The sequence below is a fragment of the Orbicella franksi genome, chromosome 2, assembly GCF_964199315.1.
Source record: "Orbicella franksi chromosome 2, jaOrbFran1.1, whole genome shotgun sequence".
Taxonomy (NCBI): Eukaryota; Metazoa; Cnidaria; class Anthozoa; order Scleractinia; family Merulinidae; genus Orbicella; species Orbicella franksi.
In genome coordinates this window covers 38,513,142-38,537,623 of record NC_138146.1, presented here as the reverse complement: position 1 = coordinate 38,537,623, position 24,482 = coordinate 38,513,142, and the positions used below count along the sequence as shown (strand labels likewise).

Below are 24,482 nucleotides of genomic sequence, written 5' to 3'. Positions count from 1 at the left end.
AAGTGCTTTTGTGGTCGGTTATCCTCACAGTGTGGACAGAACAAATTTTATCCGTTTTTCCTCGTGGGCAGAAAACTTCTACTGTGTTTTCAGAGTAAAAACGCCGATCGCAAATTTATTGGACTATGGTTAGACATGCAGGGCCTAAGTTTCAATAGTTTGCAACTACACTCCATTTTTTATAGGAAGCTTTTTTATGACAACGTCGGGGCTGAGATTATCGAAAATGTTACGAACGATTATATTTGCTTTTTTTTGCTTTTGGTAGAACCTCGGCAAGTTCACCTCAGACACCTCTTCGATACGCTCCACACGCATTTGAAATAGGGTTTACCGTAATCGTAACCGCGCTTCTTTTATTAATTAAGTTTGTTGCATTGTCAGTGAAAAGTTTGAATAATCCCTCTACAAAACTGTAGAGGAACCCAGGCTATTGAAAATACGAATACAATGATACGTTAACTCCCTCTTGAAACGTAGCGAAAAAAATGTAACTGACAGGCATCGCAAAGGTGTTACTAATGATAAGTATTGATTGCCAAACTGACATCACAATATTCCACGTTCATATTCTTACTGCAGCTTCTATTATTATCGTCAAGGTGCAGCTTCACAGGCATGGATTCCATTGGCAGAATCACTTAGTCAGTCGGCTGATCCGTCGGTAAAAAGACAGACTCCCTACTGTCAATACCAGTATTAGAAACGTCAATCATGGAAAGGCATTTCCTAGAAAAAATATGTTGATTTGTGAGTAAAAATCTACCGAGAGAATGAACGCTGTCTATAAAAAAACTTAATTATAAAACTTTACGCCATCTCTGAAGTTTGTCCCTATTGCTGCCACAAGTCAGTTTTAGTATTTAAATGTGCAAGGAAATGCCATTTTAATAACCGCACGCATTGGCTTTCATGATGGCAGGTGAACAAGAAAGAAACAAAGAAGCGAAGCGATTCATAATTTATGAGCAAGAAGCATGTGGTTCTTTTCTTGCCTGTTAGCATCTGTCATTTCTCAATGCCATCACCAGCATGCTCAGCGAACCTAACCAATTAAGGCGGGGGTAACCCTAAAAGTAGTTTTTCTGCGCTTAATTAAAATGGGTGCAATGGAAATATCTCGTTGGAGTTTCAATATAAATATTCTCTGCTCATCCCACGCATCGATGTTTACATCTGTTTGTGAATTTTTGAATGATGTCTGGGTATCTTTGGGAGGAAATAGTTTTTTCTCGAAAGGGTAGTAAAATGTCGAGAAATACGAAACCGTGAAGATTTAATGTAGTTAAAAGAAAAGAGGTTTAAATTTATTATATGGACACCCAAACGGTCTCCAAGCAATCTGCGATTCTTTTAGGTCAGGTCACGTCTTTGTTAATGTTTCAAAAATAATTTTCTTTCCTTTATCTCTAATTTAACCCGAACAAAATTTCAGGTTTACCCTCACTTTGATAAAAAAGACGCCCCAAAGCGTTCCCATGGGATGCTAAGAGTGTGTCTGTTGTGGCAAAAAGGGCGATACCATAGACGTAACTTAAACTCAAAATCAATTTGATTAACTGCAGGAATGTAATCCAAAAAAAGTAACACAGTCAACCAAACGGGCTATGCTTTAATCACTCACACATCCAAGCACACAGCCCAAAGGGCAACAATGGATGTCACGTGGCCAGGGTAATTGACACCCTCAGGAAACACCAATGGTGAAATTCCACAGATACCAGTGCTTAGGGTTGGGATTGCACAGTTAACGACACCCCCTCCGGGCTCTTGTGTCAGTTCTTTGGGTTTGGGTTTGGGTGCGTTAGGGCTAAGGTTTGGGCGTCTACAAGTCACGTGACAAGCATTCTCACCACATCAGAACCTTGGGGAAGCTAGCCATACGATGCTGGTCTTGTTAAGCCTGAAACATTTTGCACCTACATGTTACTTACATGTAATTTTACCACCCCCCTTTCTTGCACCTAGCGCGTTGTTACTACATTGAGCTCTGCAAGGCTTCTGCCAACTACCCTCCCCCTCTAAATCCTTATCCTTTTCTTTAACACACAGTATAAATATGTGAATTTCATATATTTAGAGTCGGGACTATCAATAACGGTCATGATTTCGAGCCTCTTTTGCCCTGTGTAACTGAGTGTAACTACGCAGTCCACAACAAAATCAAGCCTCAATTTAGAAAAACAAAAGGCCATTCTTTGTTACGTATAGGTATTTAAAGCTTTTTGTCCCTATTGTCGCTTAAGTATCTTTTAAAAGTGTGTAGTTATCCCCAAATTAATTTCCGGATTCCCATCAAGGCCTTATCGATTGCGATAGCATAATTTTTGGTATAATTTAGAAAAACGAGGATATTTTGTTTTTACTTTTTATAAAAGTAGTGCCGCTAGCATAACCTGGTGGGGGGGGGGGGGGGGGGGAGGGGGGCATATTTACCAGAGTCTTGACTTGCTTGGTCTCTATAAGATTCATTATTTTCAAGTTCTGTCCATGGTAATACTGCGTCGTTCCTCCTCTCCTAACGGGTGGTCTTTGTAACACGTCAACAAAGGAAAAATTTCGGCTGACAAAGCTCAATGTCAAGAATTCAAAAAGGCAGAACAATTGATGCTGATGGTCTGAACATCCGTGAAGAAACATATTAATTGTTTCCATTTGTTTTCTTTTATTATTTTTTTTATTATGTTATTTTATTTTACCGTATGCTTATCTCTAATTTACCGTGTCAATTACTTTTACGTATTTTCGGTATTACGAAAATATCGGCTACATAAAAACACGTCCCAATGTAAAATTCTCATTGTACCTGAAGAAGGCTGGTTTGGCCAGCCGAAATATAGTACACCTTCAAAAATCATCCTACGTTGTGTCGGTTTCTGCTTTTGTATTCTTCAATGTCAAGGCAAATACGCTATGTTTCTAATGTGCGCGCACGAGCGACACTATTTGACGCCATAAATTATGCGCAGTAAGGATGCGCCATGCAATTATGTGGAATCACTTTAAGGTGATTCCTTACGAGCACGGTGACCACCCTTTTTTATTGCTGTTTTTTACTCGTAATAGGCCCACGAAAAACATATTTTAAGGAGAAAAAAGTTTGATTGTAGAAGTTGAGCTATTACGTCGACAAAGGAGACGCCTCGTAATCTTGGCCTTGGTAATCCAGTGTGATCATGGGCAGCCTGTGCCTTTCCCAAGCGCAAGAAAACTACTGCTACTACTACTAATTTGAGTTTGATCCGAATCTGCGCCATCTTGAAACGTCATCTTAGTACCCAGCATGCGCAGCGTTTCGATGTGGTGTGTTGTTGTTGATTTGTACCATGTTTGATATTTCGTTAGGAAGGTATATCAAAGCGTGATCATTAACGTACTCACTATTCCTGGAGCGTTTGCGACACCAGATGTCCAAGCTGCAATAAAACGGCCTTTGCTATCGTGCTGCTCGGTTTTAGCGAAGTCTTTAAATGAAACGTTTTGTGGTACTTGGCAAAAATCAAATGAAACGAGCATTGGTACTCGGCACTAACTAAATGAAACGAGTCGTTGTACTCGATGACAGCATTCTTGATTGCATTTAGTCAAGATTTAATTACGCGGATGCGAAGCAATCCGCGTTAGGAATTGGGTCGCTTTGTTTTCTTGTGTTTTTTTATGTTTTTTTCTTCATGGTAGTCGCAAATTGTAACGCAAGTTGTTATTGGCTACAGGTAATAGGCCCTTTGCAGCTAAGCCGTCACGTGACCTATTTTTCATAAAATTACAGGCTATAACTTAACGAATACCAGAAATGGAAAAGGCAGGTCGAAAATATCAAAATGGCCAAGTTTGAGGCCTCCATCATCAGAGAATGAGATTTTATGATGGTCTGAATTTTTGAAAGAATAAGAAGATTTGTGTGGAAAAATGTTGCTGGAGAGCAAGACCTTGCTCTCCAGCAACATTTTCCATGCGAATCCTCTAAATTTTCCGAAAATTCAAACTATGGTATAAACTTACTCGTTTTTTCCTGGGGCCTCAAACTTGGCCATTTTGGTATTTTCGATGCGCTCTTTCCATTTCTGGCATTCTTTTGTTATAGCCCATAATACAAAAATCTTTTAGGAAAAATTTGGTCACGTGACCCCAGCTGCAAAGGGCCTATTACATCGTAGCCAATGGTAGTTCCTGTTCTTTTTTTTTATCCGGATTCAAGATTGATTTTGTCGCAACATGGAAGGCTTCATTCGGTAAGCTCCGAGACGGCTTCAGGAGATACACCAACCCTCAACTTGTCGCGAAATGTGAGCAAATTTTATGCGCGACAAGTTGTGAGTTTGATGAACGAGCAGCAAAGCCAAAATTTGTTGCTCAAAGTAGACCCGCTCTCTAATATTCGCAACAACAAAGTTGATCACGTAAGGTGAAAAACTCGAAACATCAGCCAAGTTGAGGGTTTTTGTATCGAACATATCGTCGCCGCCTTCAAGCGGCGATATACGAGATACGGGTTTTTCTCGTATTTTGCCGCCTTTAGAACATAGCACAACACATTCACTTTTTTTTTGTAGTGCACCTTTTAAGGTGGCAGCACTGCATGTGTTCAAAGAAAATTTGAAGGTGTATCTTAAGTAAAGAACCATCGAAATAACCTCTTGTTTAGCTATTATCAGAACTTGGATTTCGTTGTTTTGAGCTTAATTAATTTTTGCATTGCTTCGATTTGTAATATATTTAAACCTGAACAAGCGTTTCGAACGCTTGAGGAAGGACTTGTTTACCCTGCAACTTAGTGATCTGACCAAATGTCTCAAATGTACGTTGTTTACGCTTCCAGATCAGACAGCAGCGTCTTAAGAAACTGGCATTCATTTTTAAGACCGAGCAAAGCCATACATAGCAAGCCGAATGAGAACCGTACAGCTCGTAGAAAACATGGAGTAACATTCGCAATAAGCTGTTCAGAATAACAGAAAACACATGATATACTGATTCGAGAACATCCATGTGTTGTAATTCGATTCAGGCGATATGTATAGGGTAACCCCCACTACAGACTGGGTCCGCAGCCTCCCTACGGACCGGTCTATGGGCTACCCGTACGAACCCCTGTACGGACCACCCCCTAAATAGAAATAAAATTTCACGTACTGGCTGTCTAATAGATTACTCGTGTCGGTGAAATTTCGAACGTTACGTTGTGCAAATGTAACGGACTTGGCAGGTTCAGGCTCAGGAGCAAGAAACATCATTAAACACATTGCCATTTCCTTTGCTGCGGCTGTGAACTTGTTCTAGGCTTCACAATTTGCTCAGCGAAATTACAGATAAAACAAGCAAACGACCTAAAAACACATGTTCCATAGCCAGTATGAACCACCAACGGAAGGTAACAACTTTCCTTCTTTCTGCCATCGCCCATCGCCCATTTTGGGGGTTTTAAAAACCCAAGTCTGTTACAATTACATAGTGTAGCGCTCGCAATTTCATCGACACAAGTAATCTATTAGACAACCCATAAGCGAAATCTTCATTTTTTAATTTTATTCTTTTTTGGGGTGGTCCGTGGAGGGGGTCCGTAGCCGGGTAGTCCGTGGACCGGTCTGTAGGGTAGTCTGCGGACCTGGTCTGTAGTGGGGGACCATGGACCGGGGGTCAGTGTTTTCGGGTTACCCTTGCAAACGACGAATTTGAAACATTGAGGCTAAACTTTTCAATATGAGCAAACCGTGACTGAGCTCCTTTAAGCCTAGAATTGTTGACCTTAGGTGTCGATTAATACATAGACACTGCTTTACCAACTAGAATATTTAAAACGTGTTTTAAATATCAAAAGGGCACGAATCGTGTTATACCACTATAATACGATACCTTAACAATCAATTTGAATTCGAGTCGTCCTTACTGGCTTTCCTGATTTAGAACACGTCTGGTTTAGCTCCACGTCAGTTCGCTGAATGCCAGAATTTAAAGACCTACGCCTGAGCTCCTGCTTCAGACGATGCTGGTAAACGATGTCGAATAAACTTGAAGCTTTCTAGTAGAATTTTAATAGTAGTAGGGACAGTATATATTCACCAATATCAAGGTGTGATTTAATAATAAGGTATTAAGGCGGGGGTACACATGAAAATTCTGTAAAAGGTGGAATTTCTGTTTTTTCCGGAATTTTAATTTTAAGGTATTAAAGTTTATCTTGAGAAACATTTCTGCTACTGTAAGTTCAAAGCTCGTTTTCTCAAAACAAGTTATTTTTGCCTTTGAGAAAAGATATTTTGACAAGGATTTGTCCAATTGATCTGAAATTTTCAGGGCTGTATCCTCTCATTGAGGTGAGTTGGATGAGCAGACAGTTTCTCCATAAGTTGAATTTTAAACAAGTTATTGAGGAATACGTCACCTGAGAAATCTTGCTGAACTTTGAACTGGAACTGGATCCATAATTTTAGTGGCTCCCAAATTTCCTCTGCTCTTCTAAGAGAGTAAACCCAGTACTTTGTTTTGACACTTGATTCCATGCAATCTACAAGCAGGTATCTTTTCTCAAATACGCTTGGGTTTTTCACCGCATGTGGTGACATATTGATCTGGCATCAAATGACAAATTAGTTTAGGGCAAAATAAATGAAATATTTTGTGTCTTTGATTCCTAAGCTTTCTTCTGATAGGTTTATATGGTTCTGAACTATAGTTATGAAGTTACACTTGTTTGAAAAAGGGCCTTTTTTCATGTTTACCCCCGCCTTAAACCGGGTGTGGGTGTGCACGTGTGTTAATTAGAGCTTAATTAAAAAAAAAAAAAGAACAAGAAAAAACAGTGGGTTTCACTCCTGTCTAGTTTCTGCTACTGTAGTAGCAGAAATCTTGAAATACTAAAAATGGGCCCACGAAAGGGGGACGTTGTTACTCTTTAGTCTTAGATTCAGTTTCTTTGGGTTGCCTGTGGCATCCTATTGTGCTAAGCGACCACTGCGAAGAGATTTAGGGGACCATGCCGAGAATATATGGCTTCTAAGGAGGACCACACAAAATGTATGGTGTGTAATGTGGGGGTGGGTCTATTTGGTTGTGAATATGTTTAATTTTACTTAATAATTGGGGGTTCATTGCAAAAATTCAGGATGATGGGGGACTGGAGACAATGTAAAATTTCTGATAAAGATAAATCATGTCTTTATCTTCTTAACAAACTGGTAGTGTAACGAAACATGGGGTACAGCTTGGCCCGGTGCAGGTGCTTGTGTAAGACGTAGTTACACTTCAGGTTTTACTTTTGTACTTTATTGGGAAGCAGGGATGGCGCAGTGGTGAGAACACTCGCCTGCCATCAATGTGGCCTGGGTTGATGGCAGGCTGATGTGGCTTCTTCTCTAAATATTGTAATATATTTAATTATTTTTATTTTTTGTCATACCAAGTAAGGATATCATACTTGTCTTGACTGTGATACTTTAATTTAAATATGGTATATTATCCTAGGACATTTTACTCCATTTTATCTCTGGCATTAGCCTTGGTGCCAGAGGGTTTTTTTTTTCGTAGTGAAGCTGGCACCCGGGGTACTCAGGCATTGGATGTCACTGTCAGTGTGTTTTCTTTCTTAGTTCAGTTCTTGGTGGCAGCAGTCCACACTAGCCTGCCTGAGGACGTCCACAACATGTATTTCCTTCATGTAGACATCTGCAGGCAGGCTATCCAAACCAAATCTGAAGGAGTTTTATTAATCAAGGATTCAGAATACTGTTCTGAGTAACTAATTGTGGGCCCAGGTGTTTCTCAATTTGTTTTTATTAAATAGTCAAGTACACTGTTATGGCGCAAGAACAGCCAGAGGTTATCAATCGCACCTCTGTTGCATAAATCTTAAGCAATTTACAATACTCTATCAAGGCCTTAAAGTTGGAATTCTCTACCAGTATCTGTCACTAGTTCAACAAGCTTTTCCAGGTTTAAGAAGAAAATCATTACATTTTTTACCAAAATAATGCTGGATTGATCATGCCGCACACACAAAGCTTAAAATTTACTCTATGAACAACTGAGGTGGGCTCCGCTATAAGCTTGGTGTTTTTTGGAGATCTCCTGACCCAATGAATATTTTATTATTGTATGTTTTTATTTATGGTGTGGCAGACAAATGATTCCGATGATGATGATGATGAGACATCCGTGAATAAAATTTGATCAAATTTATCAATTTTAATAGCCTTAATAATTTCCCTGTGTACTTCAGGCTTGTTCCACAGCATGCTCACGTGTGATCAGCGGTGTTCCCACAACCGGTCCGGCTGTCTTGTACTTCCACACCAATTGTCCATTATCAGCTCGCAAGGCATACAGATAGGTGTCAATTCCTCCTATAAACAACAGACCACTTCTATCCAACCGTGGTGACGACCAGATTGACGAGCTTGTCTTAAAACTCCACACGAGAGAGCCATCATGTTGACGAAGAGCCAGAACCTCTCCTTGACCTGAACCAATGTAGATATTTCCATCTGGAGCGATAAATGGCGAAGAGAATAGTTCACCCTTATCTGTTTTAAGACAATAATAACAAAGAAAAAACTTAACCAAACCGACATCATCTGGCCTTACCCACACATGGCCACCCAACTCTATTAAAAACAAGAAAAAAAATCTTTGACGCAAACGTTACATCGACTGAAATCCAATCTTTGGATCAACCATTTCTCATAGATGACCGGACCTTACTGCACTAGTAAACATTCTCTTGTCACACCAACCCCTGTATGTTTATGTCACCCAAGTTTTAATTTCCGCTTAAAATTTAGATCTTCTCAAAAATATCGTTTTCATAACAAAGTATTTGACGCGGGGTAATATCTTTAAAACCATTTTCTGGAATGGTTAATTCTTATGACCCAGATAATAATAAAACCGAAGAAAACAAGTAACGCATGTTTCACTTTAACCTCACTACTTTTGATTGTTTGATTGCGGCCAACGTGCCAACGTCTAAATTTACATTTCACTTTGCAGTGATGTCACGCAACGCGTCGTCTTGATCACCTTGAAAAAAGATTCGCTTACCGTCAGTTAGTTTGTAAAACAGCTGATTCTTAGGGCATGTATTATAAAATAAATTCTGGTAGCAAGAAGTAAATAAATCATAAATACTAAAAACATTCCGGCCAACAAACAAAGTGTAAAACCGCTTCGGGTAAACCGCTTGTCCTACCGCAGAGTATTAAATTTAGAATAAATTATTTCACGACATATAAAAGTATTTCTATAGCGAAAAAAAAAAAGAACAGGAAAGTAAACTCAAGAGCAACTATTCTGCAGTACAGTTCCACCGAAAGGAAGGATTAAAATGGATTCAATTCAATCATGACAAGCCTTTCTTGCGAACGACGGAACGTGTTCTAAAACTCTAAAGAAAACCCGCGCGGCTTTATTATACTCGATTGTGAAAGAGTTTTTAAATTTCTCTTGGTAGAAAAGGCTGAAAGGTCATAAGAATACTTCTAAAAATAATAATAATAATAATAAACCTAAAATGTTAAAGAAGAAAAAAGAATGATGGAAAAAAAAAAAAACCTATGCCGGGACCAGGATTCGAACCTGGGTTACTGCGGCCACAACGCAGGGTCCTAACCACTAGACGATCGCGGCTTGCCATGCCTTGCACAGCTGATCAACCGGCTAAATTTTACTTATAAAAACACTATACGTCTACGTCATGGTATTTCTATTTCCGCTTCCGGTAATTGTTGTTTACGTAAAGCTCGTAATTCTATATGAGATCATTTAAACGTCAAAAAAAGAAAAAAAAGAAAAAAAAAACTCCTCTCTTTAAAATAAAATCAGGGGAAACAACCAAAGTTCTGATAAGATAAGAAAGATCGAGATCAATTCCTAAATAAAAACAACTTTACATGTGAAACTGAAACATTTTAAAGCATTTAAAATGTGGTTGTTGGATCAAACTGTACTTTTGCAATTTCCGTATTCTCACCTTCCCTTGTCCACTTCACTTGTCCATTTGAAGAGTCGATCGCGTAAATATTTCCTTGTGAAGATCCGACAAAAAGAGTTCCGTCCAGTTTACTGACAGCTGGTGACGACTGAAACGCGGAGTCGCCTTCAAACATCCAAAGCTGCCGACCGTCCTCAGTGTTAAAAGCATAGCAGTTTGCATCAAAAGAACAGAAAAACACAGCCTTGCTATCATGGCTAACTGTGGGAGAAGAGAACACCGGTCCTGCCGTCTCGTACTTCCAAATCGTTTCACCAGTTTGGCCATCGAGCGAGAAAACATTTGCCGAGTCTTCAGCCATTGAGCCGACGAATACAGCTTTACCGCCTTCAAGAAGAGCAGGAGATGACCAGATTTCTACGCCCAAGTTCTTCTTCCATTTCAAGGAGCCGTCAGAATTGACTGCATAAAAATACCCGTCAAGACATCCGAAATAGAGGCTGCCGTCGGCACCAACTCGGGTTGACGACGTCACCGCTCCTCCTGTGGAAAACTTCCAAATAAGGCTACCGTCGGCAGCGTTGAGCGCGCGCAGTGACTTGTCGTCAGTTCCGCAGTACACAACCGTCTCATCAGAGTTGAAAACGCATTTTGAACCACCTTCATCCGCAGTTCCATATTTCCATTTCAACTTTCCCGTGGCGGCGTCAAACGCGTAAATCCAATGATCATCTGAACTCAAGTACAACGTAGAATCTTCGGGATTAACTCTCTCTACGAAAACGACTTTATCATTGATATTGTCTGTTTTCTGCTCTGAGATCTTCTCCTCGTCGGTACCTTGTTGACCAGAAATGCTCGGCTCTGATCGGGAGTTGAACGGAGGATTGTCGTCGGGCACGATTATCTTTCCATCAAGATCCTCGATGTACTGTCGGTCATCTTCGGTGAGCAGAACGTGAGCCAAATGCAAGTTTGTTTTGATGTGATTCGGATTGCGAGAGCGGGGAATGACAATAACATCGTTCTCTAATGACCATTTGAGAACCACCTGAGGGATGGACGCGTCGAATTTGGAGGATATTTTTCTAAGGCCTTCATCGGAAAGAACAGGATTTAGAGGCAGGCCATCTCTTTTCCAAGAATCGCCAAGAGTGCTGTGTGGAGATAAAAGAAAAAAACGAGTTTTATTTAACGATTGGCGGTGTTGAGGTATAGGTTCTCGCTTTCTTGAAGAGCAAAATTATTTACACTGTCGTAGGATTCGTGTGGGCTGGGCTGGAGAACACCCCCGGGAAACACCCCTAGTGTTTATGCGGCCAGACTTTTTGTCTTTTTCTGTGACTTTTGACCAATTTGCAACTACAACTTTTTCTTTGCTTCCTCAGTTTTTATCTTTCACACAAAAAAGGAAACCTTCAAATTATAGCCTCTAACAAGAAACTCCCAATTTCCTGTGGGGTATCAACAACAATCCTTTTGTTCAGTCGTCAGTGTTAAAAAATGTCTCAGAACTTCAAAGCAACCTTTTTTTTCAACAACTCGGGTGTTACGTAAAGCCCCGGTCAAACGATCGCGACATTTCAACGCAACATATCGCAACATTGTTGGGCGTAACATGTTGCGCGTGTTTAACCACCCTGTTGCGACGTGTTGCGACATGTTGCAACATGTTGGGTGTTGTTGGTTCAAATTTGAAACTGGTCAAATTTTTCATGCAACATTTGTGGATGTTGCATGAAGTTGTAGTCGTTTGGCCAGGTTCGTGCAACAATGTTGCGCCCAGGCATGCGCACTTGTTCGATTTTCAATACCCAACATGTCGCAACACGTCGCAACAGGGTGGCCAAACGCACGCAACGTGTTGCGCCCAACAATGTTGCGATACGATGTGAAGTTATTCATATATGAACTGCGGTTGTAGATAAAAGTGAAGAATGATCATCGCAGTAAATTTTCCAATTTAAGCAATTGGAAAGAAGAAGCCTGAAAAAATCAGGACTTCAACGGGATTCGAACCCGTGACCTCCGCGATACCGGTGCGATGCTCTACCAACTGAGCTATGAAGCCACACATTAGGAGCGAGGTCAATTAATTGAGTTCATATAGATAGATAAATAGATAGATAAAAACTTTATTTAAACACGATAATAATTAAAGCTAAAAGCTTGTGGGGTCGTGTATTTAAATTTAACTTTGCTAAAAATTTAAAATTACGATTAAAATGTTTAGATTACAATTCCTAGATTTACAATAAAATTAATTATTTAATTAATTGCTAACTAGAACTATTACTAACTTAATCTACTATATGATTACAATAAACTAACTAAAACTAATTGTATATAAAGTCACTATGTCTGTGGCGGGTTGTCGAAGCCGACAGGGCGTTAAAGTTAAAATCATATCTTCCCGTGAGGAGTGAAATGATGTGATGTGATCCTTAACTTCACATCATTTCACTCCTCACGGGAAGATATGAACTCAATTAATTGACCTCGCTCCCAATGTGTGGCTTCATAGCTCAGTTGGTAGAGCATCGCACCGGTATCGCGGAGGTCACGGGTTCGAATCCCGTTGAAGCCCTGATTTTTTCAGGCTTCTTCTTTCCAATTGCTTAAATTGGAAAATTTACTGCGATGATCATTCTTCACTTTAATGTTGCGATACGTTGCGTCGAAATGTTGCGATCGTTTACCGTGGTAATCGTACTGAATACACTTCACGTTTTATTTAGTACCTGTGTCCCATGTACTGAATATGATTTCTTTCGCAGAATTCTCGAGTTACACGATCTTGGTTGAAGGGGTCAAAAGAGTTCTGAACCACTGAAGGATGAACTTTGGAGATCTCAAGCAAGCGTTCCAGGTCTTGAACTTCAAAATTGCTGACACCAATACTGCGGATTGTTCCTGGAAGGCGACACACATCATGAAATAGATAAGGTGATCATAAAAAGCTCCGAGTAACTGCCCTTCTACAGTCATCAACAGCTGAAAGATAATAATCTGTATCAAAAGAGGAGGATCCACATTGTAGATCATGTCTTGTCTGCATCCAAGAACAATAATGCGTGAAAAACCGAAAACCCCTATGTGGAGACACACACTGTAAGAGTCGCAGACAACAATGCTCGAACCCAGATGGCTAAGTCCGGCATCCAGCCTACAAACTATTTGGTCTCTTTATCTCCATTTTATGTACTATGACAGTCATTTAAAGATCACATCTCTTTGCCTGAAATTTCTGCAAACAAAAATGTGGAGCAAAGATATGATAAATGAATTTCAAATCTCCTTCTTAAACTTCTAACCTTTCTCAACAAGCGACTCAAGAGTTTTCCATGAGTCTTCCCAAGTTCCCTTGGGCTCCCCTTTCTGGCAAATCAAGAGGGCCCCAGGCCCCCGATCACAGTCCATGGAATGAATCAACATCAGATCGATGTAATCAACCTATGGCAGTAAAAGGAAACAAATAACAGTGAATATACTGAATGAATGAATGGGTGACTGACTGGCTGACCAAAAGACAAACCTACTGACTGATGGACAGATGGACAGACAGACGGATGGACAGACTGACTAACTGACTGACTGTCTGACAGGCAGGCTGGTTTAACTGTTGGTTGGTTGGTCAGCTGATTGATTGATTGGTTGATTGAATTATTTAAAGAGCTCCAGCAAAACATTAAATAAACGAAGTAATTAGACAAATTATTGGCAGGTTATTATTATCCAACAGGCTTATTAGCCAGGATTTGAAAAGTGGGTTTCCAGAATGTGCTATAGGGTCTGCTCATGAAAAATAAAACAAGTTTCTTCAAAAGTGGGCATCAACAGGAAACCTGGACACCCATCTAACTAAAATCCTGTTATCCAATACTTTCAATACATTTTGAAGGGCATTTTTATTTGCAAAAGATGACCATAATACACTTTTGTAGATCCTGAACTAGAGAAGGAAAGCAGCTCTCTCTGACATGTTTAGCAGTCCCCAAATGAAACCAAAAATCGACTGTTAAGTAATATATCAGTACCTTCAACTTTGTTAAAGTCTCTTCTACAGATTTGAGTGTTTCATCATGTCCCAGGAAACGAGGATGAACTTTGGATACAATGAATATGTCCTCTCTTGGGATTCCACTTTCTTGCACTGCTGCTCCCACCTGCTCTTCTTCATAGGCTTGAGCAGAATCGATCATCCTGAAAATACAAACAAAATCAGATGCTTCAGGTCCTGGAATGTCTAAGAGGTACAAGGACCCATAAATAAATAAACTCCGCCGCTACATTTGGTGAACATGTAGTGTGAACCAAACTAAACAACCACACATTTTTTAATATGTAACTTTTGCTAGAGGAGATTTGTTTTTTTCCTATCATTATGAAATGTAACACACTAGTCACACTTATATGTCTTCTCTGACTAATGACCCAAGTAGTGTCATCAAATAAATTTATTTTCTGAGCCCGCAAGTACATGTAGAAAGCTGTGCAGTATGTTTTTCTGCTCTGAATATCTTTATAACATTTGAATATCTGAACCTGGTAAATTATATCCATAGGGCTTGCTAAGAAGAGCACAGCAGTTTGCCAGCTTTGCTGCATCGTTTTACTTCCATACAGGTGTTAAGGACATCCACGCGAAAACTTTCCAGTTGATAGATTTTTTTTAAAATTTTACTGCAGTCAGATAATGAGTTACTTGTGTCAGAAATGCAAAAAAAATTGGGGGTCACCCACTTCGTTTCAGAGATAAAGCGTGTGAAAAACTACCCTGATTTTGAAATATTAGCGTACATAATTCAGCATGGTCTACAGGGGTTTACAGTTTAAAAAAATAAATATCAAAGGTGAGTCAACGGAGGCAAATGATCTTCAGTCATATCTTGTGGAAGTGCTGCATTCGGGGGCAAACACACTGCATTCAGAAAACAATCCCTTCCGTGCAGGCTCTCATTTTTCTTGCTAGGCCCCTCACTAGCTTGCTTCACTCACTGACACATCTCTAGGGACTTTGCTCATTGACTTTGCTCCTGCTGCAACACATAAGAACCTGCTGGCAGGCTATATTTTAATGTACTAGGAAATACTGAACTGGTAATTTAACATATACAGTACCTGTATCCAGAAGTAAGGGCCACTAAAACAGAAGACTTGGTGTCTTTAAACAAACCAGCTGTACCAAAACCGATCTTAGGCACTGAGGAAACAACAATAATGATGCATCATGTAACAATCCTGTCTCTTAATTTAGTTTTCCTTATTTTGTTATTTACTTAATGTGTTCATAATGTTTATCTATAACTGGCTTGGTCTAACTAACACCTTGTGCGCTATATTCTGTAACTAAGTTTAAATAAAGCATTGTTGTTGTTGCTGTTTACACTATTTACAATGATCTCTTTGAGAACAGCCTTGGCAGATATTAGCAGTACTTTTTCATAGGGATAGAGTGACAACAACTTTTTGCCAGATGACATTACATTTTGGTGGGGTGAGTCAATATGCAGCAAGCAATTAACATTTGGGGGGGGGGGGTGCATGATGTAGCAACAACTTTGACGTTAAAAAATCAATCAACAATGTCTGTTTACTACAACAAACATGGAAAAATTAAAGCTACATTGTACAAATAAAGCTGCTTTCAGAAGAATTATTTTAATCAGACTAAGACATCTTCCATAGCTTACTCTTATGTCCACTGGCCAAAGTAACAACACTATCTTCGGGTTGGATCTCCCTTGGTGTGTCCCATGCATCAGACTTGGGGCTAAACACTTCCTTGATTGGCTTGTTTTGTGACTGACACTTGATTGTTTCTGGATATGACTCAACAAGTTTATCAAAGGCTTTTGATATGTACACCATGTCTTCAAACAGACTTGGCTGAAAAAAAGAATTAACCACAGTAACCATGGCAACAGTTAAATGGAGCAATTTATATCTATAAAATTTCTGTTGAGAAGAATATCACAGAATGCTTTTAAAGTTACTAGTGATTTTAATGCAGGCATCTGCAATTGACTTCTAACTTCAGAGCAATTTCTTATTAGTTGATTTTGATGTGGCTAAATGTAATAATTACTAGGCAAAGTTAATCTCGAGCCAATGTGGCCAGTGGTCATCCCCAATTGCCTATTTGACCTGTGAGGTGACCTCAATACAGGTAGCTCGTTTCTGACCTCACGACCTGTTATGTTTTGTCGCATTGCAACTGATCTTTGCTGATCATTTGCATATTCAGCTGATTTTTACCAATCTCTGGCTGCCACTGTCAAGAAAGTCCAAATTGTCTGCGAATTGTTGCAGACTCTTGCTCCCAGCCCTGCCGCCCTTGTTGTTCATGGGTTTAATTAAGTATAGGGTTGCAGTGTAGGTAAGAATTTCTCACTGAACTCTTTTCAGTGTGAAAGTGCTAGGTGGCAGTTACCTGCAGGGATGGTTCCCTCACGCAGGGTTGCCATGGATACCTCCCTACTGTGCCTGAAGTGCTGAGGCCCACTGCCAACCTACATGTATAAGGCACTAGTTCCCAAGCTTATCTATTTGTGAAGAGTTTACAATGATTTCCGTAGAACATGCGAGCAATAATGGCAAAAATTAAGTTACCAAAGAAACCTCATGGCATGGTAATATTTTCAGTGCAGTTAAGAATAACTTATCAAGATTTAAGCCCTCAAGTTTCAATTAAAACAAACATTTCGCATTAGTTAAAAACACAATAACACACGCTTTAAGCATTCTTACGAGGTTTGACATTAACTTTCTCAAGAATGCTTGAGAATTTAATCGCAGTCTAGGGTGACTTAGAGAAATGAACTAAAGTGAGTTGTTTTAAATAGTATTCCAAAAGTTACTGTGCTATGAGTAGATTTTTAGTAGACAAGTTTTGCACATAATGCTCAAACTTTGAGCGGAATCCATCTTAATATGTTATTGTTGTATTGAACGAATAGTTACATAACAGTTACAGTGCTTACACTATACATTACCGCCTCTGACAAACAACTTGACAACCAATAAGAATGCGTATTAATGTGGCTAAAATCTAATAAACAAATTGTGATCCTTACATCTGCACTATCATCTTCAAGCGAACTTTGTTCCTCTTCTTTCTCGGCAAATGGGTGAAACCACAAGGAAATGGCAATGTTTGGACAGTCAAATGACCTGACATGATGCCACCAGTGTTGAGGAATGTACAGAATATCACCAGCCTTCAAAACAACCTGCAATCAACACAATCCCTTGAATAATGAAACATTTTTTAAAGCTCTTTACCTCTTAATTAGGTGGTTTCTAGATTAGCTGTAACCATACAAAGGACACCAGTATTAAATGATAAAAACTTTTCTGTTGGCCATGGATCAGTTAGTTGCTGATAAGATGTATTTATTTAACATTTGAGTTTGGTATTATTTTGAACCTGTTTTGATTGGGTTTACTACACTGTTCCTGTCTATTCTAGAGCAAACTCTCTGCTTCAAAAAAAAAACTGTTGGTAATCTGTTAAGTAACCTGTTGGCAGCCTGTCAGTAGCTTGTCGGTAGCCTGTTGGTAGCCTGTCAGTGGACAGATGGCCGACAGCCAGGTTTTTTCAGAGAGTTCATCTTCACAATTACCTATTCTACTAAGGGTTAAAGGTAATATGGAAAAATCGGAGACTTGCTAAGACCCTTGGTTGAAATTTCCAGACCAAGACATAAACAATGTTGGACTCCAAGACAAAAAGAAACAAGTAAAAAGAAGAAAAAACAAGACATAGGGACATAAAAACAAAACTTTGTGACTCATCATAAAGGACTTCAAGATTTTGAGATCAGGTCAAGTTTCTGAGGACCATGATCTTCTAGGCACTATGGCCACTGGCCTAATCTGGGCGTTTTTTGTTGAAATCGATTTGAGCCTTGTTGTTGAAAGCTACAGAAATTTTTACCATTAGGTCAAGTAAGCTATCAAATCATTAATTTTCAATTCACTTTATGCAGCCTTGCACCGTTGAGGAAAATTGTCTTACATATGTATTGCAATATCAGCATCAACTTTGTGGTAATCCTTAGTGCTTAGTTATATCTGATGCCACTGAATGCATCTCTCACCTTATGAAAAGTTACTTTTGAAACATTAGGAAATGTTTTAAGATCTACTGATTCGGGATTTACAGGAGATAAACCGGGCACTGTTGTGTAATTATTGGCATACAAATGCTGTGCAGATTCACTATTGGCTACAAGAACTTCTTTTGTTCCAGAGATAAGGGTCAGAAGATTCTGATATCCATCTTGATGGAGACTCGAGCTTGTATTGCCGCTGCTGTACAGCAGATGTATACTTGCTATGGTGGACATAACTTCCTCACATTGCAGGCAATATGGAACCATGATATCAGATGTCAAGTCAGTCTGTGGGAAGGGGCAGTCTAAATAAACCTGTTTGCTTTTGTAAATGTCTAGATATTCACTCAGATTCATTGTTTTCTTGATAGGATGTATTCTTTCATAATGTTTGGTAAACTCGACGTCAAATATAACATGGCCATATTTTTCCCTCATGTACGTTTCATTTGCCCAGTGTTTCACAGCGGACCAATCTGCGGCAGCTCCTCTCATGACGAGTGGCCGTTGCTTCCTTAAGAAATGTGAGTAAAAATCCCTCCCATTTGGAACGTAATCAATATCTTCGATCTCGCCAATAAGGACATTTGATCCAAGCTCTCCTAACTTCTTCCAATGACCTGCAATCTGGTCATCATGAAGCAAACGTTTGCTTGTAGTTTCAGATGCCGTTATTTTCTCCATCAGTTTTTCCGGTACAATTTCGAACGGTTTATCACTCGTCTTATATTCCTTTCCTCCAGAAAGCCGTTTAGGGATGTTTTCAGCGTCTTTAAGCTGCTGCTCCAAAGAGCCATCCTTGGCGGAGACGTTATGTTGCTGTATCATGCATACGAAAACACCGATCGCTACAATTACCACGCGATGAAAAACGCATAAAAGTACCTTAGCCATTTTAGGCTAAAATGTAGTCGCCAATGACGAACCCTGAGTAAAATTATTGTCCCTTACACCACGAAAAACAGGCTACACGGACTGTAACCACAACGGAATAGCCGAAACTTTTGATGACCAAATTAGCATTTCATTGTCTATTGTCACAATTTCCTGCCTTGAGGCGTACCGAAGAAAAAAACGCCATTCCCTTGGAGCAAAATATTTTGTTTCCACGTATACTGGAAGAAATTTGGTTCGTGGGAAGTGTCAGCTGTGTCCTATAAAATGTACTCAAAGAGCAAAACAAATACAAAATATTCCAGGCGTTTCATAATTTCCCAACATGGTAGTTGCAAACAGATCGAGTTAGGGTTGGGTAGGACGGGAACTCTTGACAATATGCCATTTCCGGTTTTGCCTCTGTGTCAAAACGTGTCTTCCATTCATATGTTCAAACTCATTTCCATATGAAAGGTTTTGCACCAGGACTCGGTTTGAAACAGAGTCAAAAGGTAACTCGGAAATGGCCCAGAATTCCAAAACAGAGTCTTTGATTACATCAGGAGACACTGCTCAAGAATTTTTTTTCTGCTCAGGATTTAGTAAATCATGATGAAAAATACGTTTCGATACTGGACTGCTATGATCTCGCACTAGGATCGCTACAGGACAAATTTCAGGGATCGTTGCGATTCTTCTTTAGCAATCTTAGCGATCATATGGAATCCTAGTACAGCCCCGCTGACTCTCCCTTCCCTTGCCACGTATTGGGTTGAACCCTGAAGGACTAGACCTGAGCATGCTCAGAACGCCGCCATTCCCCCCCCTCCCCACCACCACCACCTCAGCAACCTTCGCCTCTTTTGATCACGTGTAGCACTGAGGACGAGAATGTTTCCCAAAGCAAATAGGGGAATCTTTGTTTACAATATTTGCGTCATTAGCACAAGCGATTCAGTTTCCGATCGAGCTACAAAATTATCAGTTCTGAATATAAAAAAGTCATAGCACGATTAACCAAGGAATTTGAGCCCGGTGTGTATATATAACTCAAAATTTTACAAGAATGTTAGGGAGCTCATTAGAGCTTTATTTTGCTACCCCAAATTTTTGAAGTTTTTTAAAACCATTTCTCCATAAATATACTTCACCCAAAGAGCCTAATGTATCTCCAATTACTAATGTTTGAAGTCAGTTCGAGTCTGACTTGAAGCTTTCTCTGTGTGAAGTCTTATGTTATAAGCATTCTTCTTATGCTTATGCTTACGGTCGGTGTTGCGTCCAATGAGGACATGGTTAACTTAAGCATAAAGTGCTCGCTAATTGGCTCATAATCTTACGCTTATGCTTATGCTTATGCCAACATGTCGTCACTGGACACAATAGCGACATAAGCATGAGAAGAATGCTAGGTTTTGATATTCTTATGCTTATGTCGCAGCCGTCTTCACTAGCGTATAAGCTGCTTGTGTTTATGCTTATGCTTGCGTCGTTAGTGAGGACCGGGCTTTATTGGTCCACAAGTCTGCCAAGCTTCACGGTAGCTTTTCTCTAAGCCAACGTGGGTATATGCCAGAACTGTCCATAGCATCCATAGAACTATCGGCTGGAAGTGGCCGCCAGATCATGATTATACTGTACATGTCAATCCATCACAAAACTTCACGTTGTCCCGGCTTTGCTTTTATATATTTCTTTCGGATTCAATCTTTAGCGGGCGCTTTAGGCCATCCCCATAACACTGTTGTCTCGTTCGCCATCGCCCGACCGACCCACTGAGCTTTTTTTAGAAAACTAAGAACACTGTTCTTGATTCATTGTCTGTTGTCATTTTAGGGGTGTTCTTATTTGTTTTCATAAATTTCATAAACATCTTCAAGTCGGAATCTGATATCTTAAGCAGCCCTAATGTAACTCGCTTTATAGCGTGGCAGTGACTCCGATAACTCCCGGCGATGTAAAATAGCAGTAACGAGCGCCGGTTTTATTGGCTTAGTTAGTTTTGTGTTGTCTTGTTTTTTTTTTTTTTCTTTCCTGACCGAACGACTTCTTACGAGAGTCGGGGGCAATGGTTGGGTGGGGGGGGGGGGGGGGGGAGAGGATGGGGAACATTAGGCTCCTGCCTTGGCTTATAGTCAACGAGATTAAATCTAGGGATTCAACGAATGCTTGTAGGACTGTTGTTTACGACTGCTTGCAGCGTATATAGTATTTTTGTGTCACTTGATTTAACACCCTATGGATAAAATCTCCCGCCCCCAGTTATAAGCCCACTCAAACCCCTTTTAAAGAATTAGTATAAACCCAGTGCTTATAGCCGGCTCGGATCAATTGTACGTGTTTTCAAATTCATTAAGTTTTTTACACAAAAAAATCGCCAAACAACCAGCAAAAAGACTGACATTATTGTGGCGCCATGACCCCCCAGACATTTTGACAAATTATGAACTACTTTATGACGTTTGCGTTCTGTAGTTATTAAATTTATCATTTATGCTTTTTTTGATCGATTCTAGGAAATGGAATGAATATTTAAAATATGTCAGAAAGGAGTGCGCGAGGAATAGAAGAAGTATGGCGGTATAGTATTCAATTTACATAAGAAGATGGCACAGGTGCAAACAGTCCTGAAAAGAGGAAAATAAAAAGTTGAAAAAATAGCTGTATGTCCATTTTGAATTTCTCTATACTGATTCATTTGGAATTTTTTTAGTATGACTTTGCCTTTTTTCTTTTATTTCTTAAATCCCTTGATTTTTTGGCAGAATTTATAGATATTATTTATACGCAGTCGCCGCCTGGCCGCTCCAGAAAAGAATAAAAATGGTTTTTCCACGTTAGTTAAAAGCACATGCCGGATATCAAGACAAATAAGCCAATGAACTGTTCGACGCAACACATAATTAGGAGCTCAATAACTTAACTATGACTGAAATATTGCGATCTGTGCGTGTTGTCAGAATTAAATGCTCATTTACTGACACTTTTCTAATATCTATGTATATTAAGCAGTGCGATACTGGCAAAGGGATGCGTAACATAGACATATGTCGAGGAGTTGTTATAAAAAATTCCATTTACATGAATTGAAAGCATGAATAGGTGGGTCAGGTACAAACATGAAAGGAGGGGAAAAAAGAGTCGACAAAACATAACAGCATGTTCATTTGGATTCTATTCGCATTCTTGCTAACTTTATCCATAATTTATTAATATTCCTGTTTTTTTTCTGATAGGAAAAAGGTTCGTGAATTGCTTTCAATTTGAATTTTTAGAGAAAGCTGACTTACCTTGTAAAAAGGGATTTCGGCGAGTTTGGGAAACTTCTTTAAATCGACTGCCTCTGGATCGATTGGCGATTCAATGTTTACTGTGGTGTGGTTACGGGGGTAAAAATATTCCACGTACTTCGGGTTGGCCACTAAAATTTCCTTTGTTCCAGCGATTAGACTTAACAGGTTCTCATACCCATCCATATGACAACTTGAGCTCGTGTTTCCACTGCTGAAAAGTAAATGGGTACTGGCAATAGTCGGCATAATTTCTTCGCACTGTAAGCAGTATGGTACGAAAATATCTTGGATCATGGCACTATGAGGGAAGGGACAATCCAAATAAACCTGCTTGCTTTTGTAAATTGAAAGAAACTCATTTAGGTTCATTGTTTTCTTAGCCGGAAATTCTCCCTCGTACTTTTTAGTCAGCTGTACATCGAATACAACATCACTATATTTCTCGCGAAGGTAACTTTCGTTCGCCCAGTGTCGTACTGCCGGCCAATTCTTTATTGCTCCTCGCATGACTAAAGGCTTCCTCTTTCGTAAAAAGTATTCATAAAAATCCCTGCCGTTTGGTACAAAATTCAACTCTTCGATTTCTCCTTCCACAATAGAAGAGCCATGTTCTCCTAATTTCTTCATGTGACCCGGCAAGGACTCGTTTCCTTCAGTGGTCGCTTTCTTTTCTTCGCCACAGACTCGATTTCCATTTTGTTCTTTAATTTGCTGTTCTTTTGATGAAGTTGCGGTACCTTCTTGTTCAAAACAAGCACTATCTAAATTATTATCCTTTGAGGATCTGGGTTCGTTTGCGTTATTTGACGCATCACCACATGGTGAATTTGACAAACGTGAGTCGCGGCAGATATTTAGACCGTCTTTGCTTTGGCAGTCGGTTTGTTCCAGTTGATCAGTGTTTGGGTCTTGAGTCTCGGTGCCTCTTTGAATCAAAACACTCCAGAGACGGTTATAATCTATTCTTTCTCGCTGTATATAGACAATTGCGGCCAAAGATCCAACAAAGACAGCCATCATTAAATAGCTTGCCTTGGTCATGACCGCAGTATTTGTGATATGTAAACTTCACAAAGTTTTCTGGCGTGAAACTGATTCGGAGATCAAAAAGCTATTTTGAATTTGACTTCAAAGCGTATGTTACGTGTTCGACTAAAGAAACAAATGGACGCCGCTCAGGGGGTTTAGATAATTTACTCCAAAGATATCACCTGGTGTGATCTGTATTGATGTATGGTAATTTAGGCGAAGTGATATGTATAGTTTTGTCTGATTGTGTCGCTCTCCTAAGTGGACTAAACTAAAACGAAAAAAAAAAAACTAGTCCGCATCTAGCAGGAATTAAATTTTATTTTTACATTTTGCTCGCGTCCTATAAATACTACTACAAACTTGGAAAGAACCCTCGTCTTAATAAACAGATCATCATACATGTCATATATCGTAAAGAAATAAAAACAATCGCCTATAATTTACAGGACAGCTGCTTTTCAAAACAGGAACAAAACGTGTATAAATGCATTTTCTGAAACAAGTTTTCGCTGTTTTCATTGTAGCTAAAGAGTTTCGAGTCATTTACAAAGTAGACAAAGTAGTGAATATCACCAGAGTTTCATTGCGTATAGCCGATGAGTCGCTGAACTATATTTCTGATATGGCTGGTTTATCAATAATATATATTTACGAACTTTTAATTATTATCGAGACTGTTCTGATTAAAAAGGTTTTTTTCTCGTGTTTGTGTAGATAAGTTTTATTTGAAATTATTTTTACCTCTGTTAATGGCGCAGTTTAGTATACAAAGATGAAACACTGAACATCATTTTTGCGATATTGATCAATGTTTTGATCATCTGGTAGTTGGGTTAGTTGATAGAGCTGTAGAACCATTCCTCATGAAAACTGAAGAGAAAATGCTCGGCGACACTTTCAAGTTACTTAAAGGGACGCAGCTATATCAAACCGACTGTTACCTGTAAGATCACTGTTTTTGCACTAAAATATTATTACTGAACATGTAAACAATGGCTTATTGATATCATGATACTCCTCACGGACATTAGGTATTCAGTTTTGCAATATTTAATTTAATATCTATTTTGTGACATCGATTTGAAAACGCCAGCCGCAATCCACAGTATGACAGACCGTGTTTTCGGTGTGAGAGGAAAACAAATAGTCCCCCAAAACGTATGACAAGGAAGTCTCTTGTTTTTTTCAGCGGTAGAGATAACGAATCATTGAACTATAACAAATTCTCGACTCTGATTG

The 24,482-nt window shown here is 39.4% G+C and overlaps 1 protein-coding gene across 2 annotated transcripts; it reads right to left on the bottom strand.

Annotated features, from left to right (window-relative positions):
* Window positions 1-6,600: 6,600 nt before the first annotated feature.
* Window positions 6,601-23,379, bottom strand: LOC145479760 (uncharacterized). Of its 2 annotated transcripts, none has more exons than XM_081458200.1 (9): window positions 22,209-23,379; window positions 17,002-17,157; window positions 15,619-15,814; window positions 15,047-15,128; window positions 13,963-14,128; window positions 13,240-13,378; window positions 12,667-12,838; window positions 9,965-11,082; window positions 6,601-8,519 (listed from the first exon to the last, which is right to left on the bottom strand). In XM_081458200.1, the coding sequence occupies exons 1-9, from the start codon at window positions 23,250-23,252 to the stop codon at window positions 8,212-8,214; spliced, it is 3,381 nt and encodes a 1,126-aa protein (XP_081314326.1). In that variant the 5' UTR covers window positions 23,253-23,379; the 3' UTR covers window positions 6,601-8,211. The 2 variants fall into 2 exon arrangements, with proteins under 2 accessions (XP_081314326.1, XP_081314327.1); XM_081458201.1 differs by lacking the exon at window positions 22,209-23,379 and adding an exon at window positions 18,028-20,966 and having other exon boundaries at window positions 6,602-8,519.
* Between the last annotated feature and the right edge of the window lie 1,103 nt (window positions 23,380-24,482).

What these genes read in the sequence shown, in the direction of transcription:
- LOC145479760 (XM_081458200.1), bottom strand. Translation starts at nt 23,252, where the DNA reads ATGACCAAGGCAAGCTATTTAATGATGGCTGTCTTTGTTGGATCTTTG. An exon ending in GCCCTTACTTCTGGATACAG is followed by an intron (nt 14,129 to 15,046) that starts GTACTGTATATG and finishes TTGTATTTTCAG; the next exon opens with GATGATCGATTCTGCTCAAG. An exon ending in ATTCAGTACATGGGACACAG is followed by an intron (nt 11,083 to 12,666) that starts GTACTAAATAAA and finishes ATCTCCACACAG; the next exon opens with CACTCTTGGCGATTCTTGGA.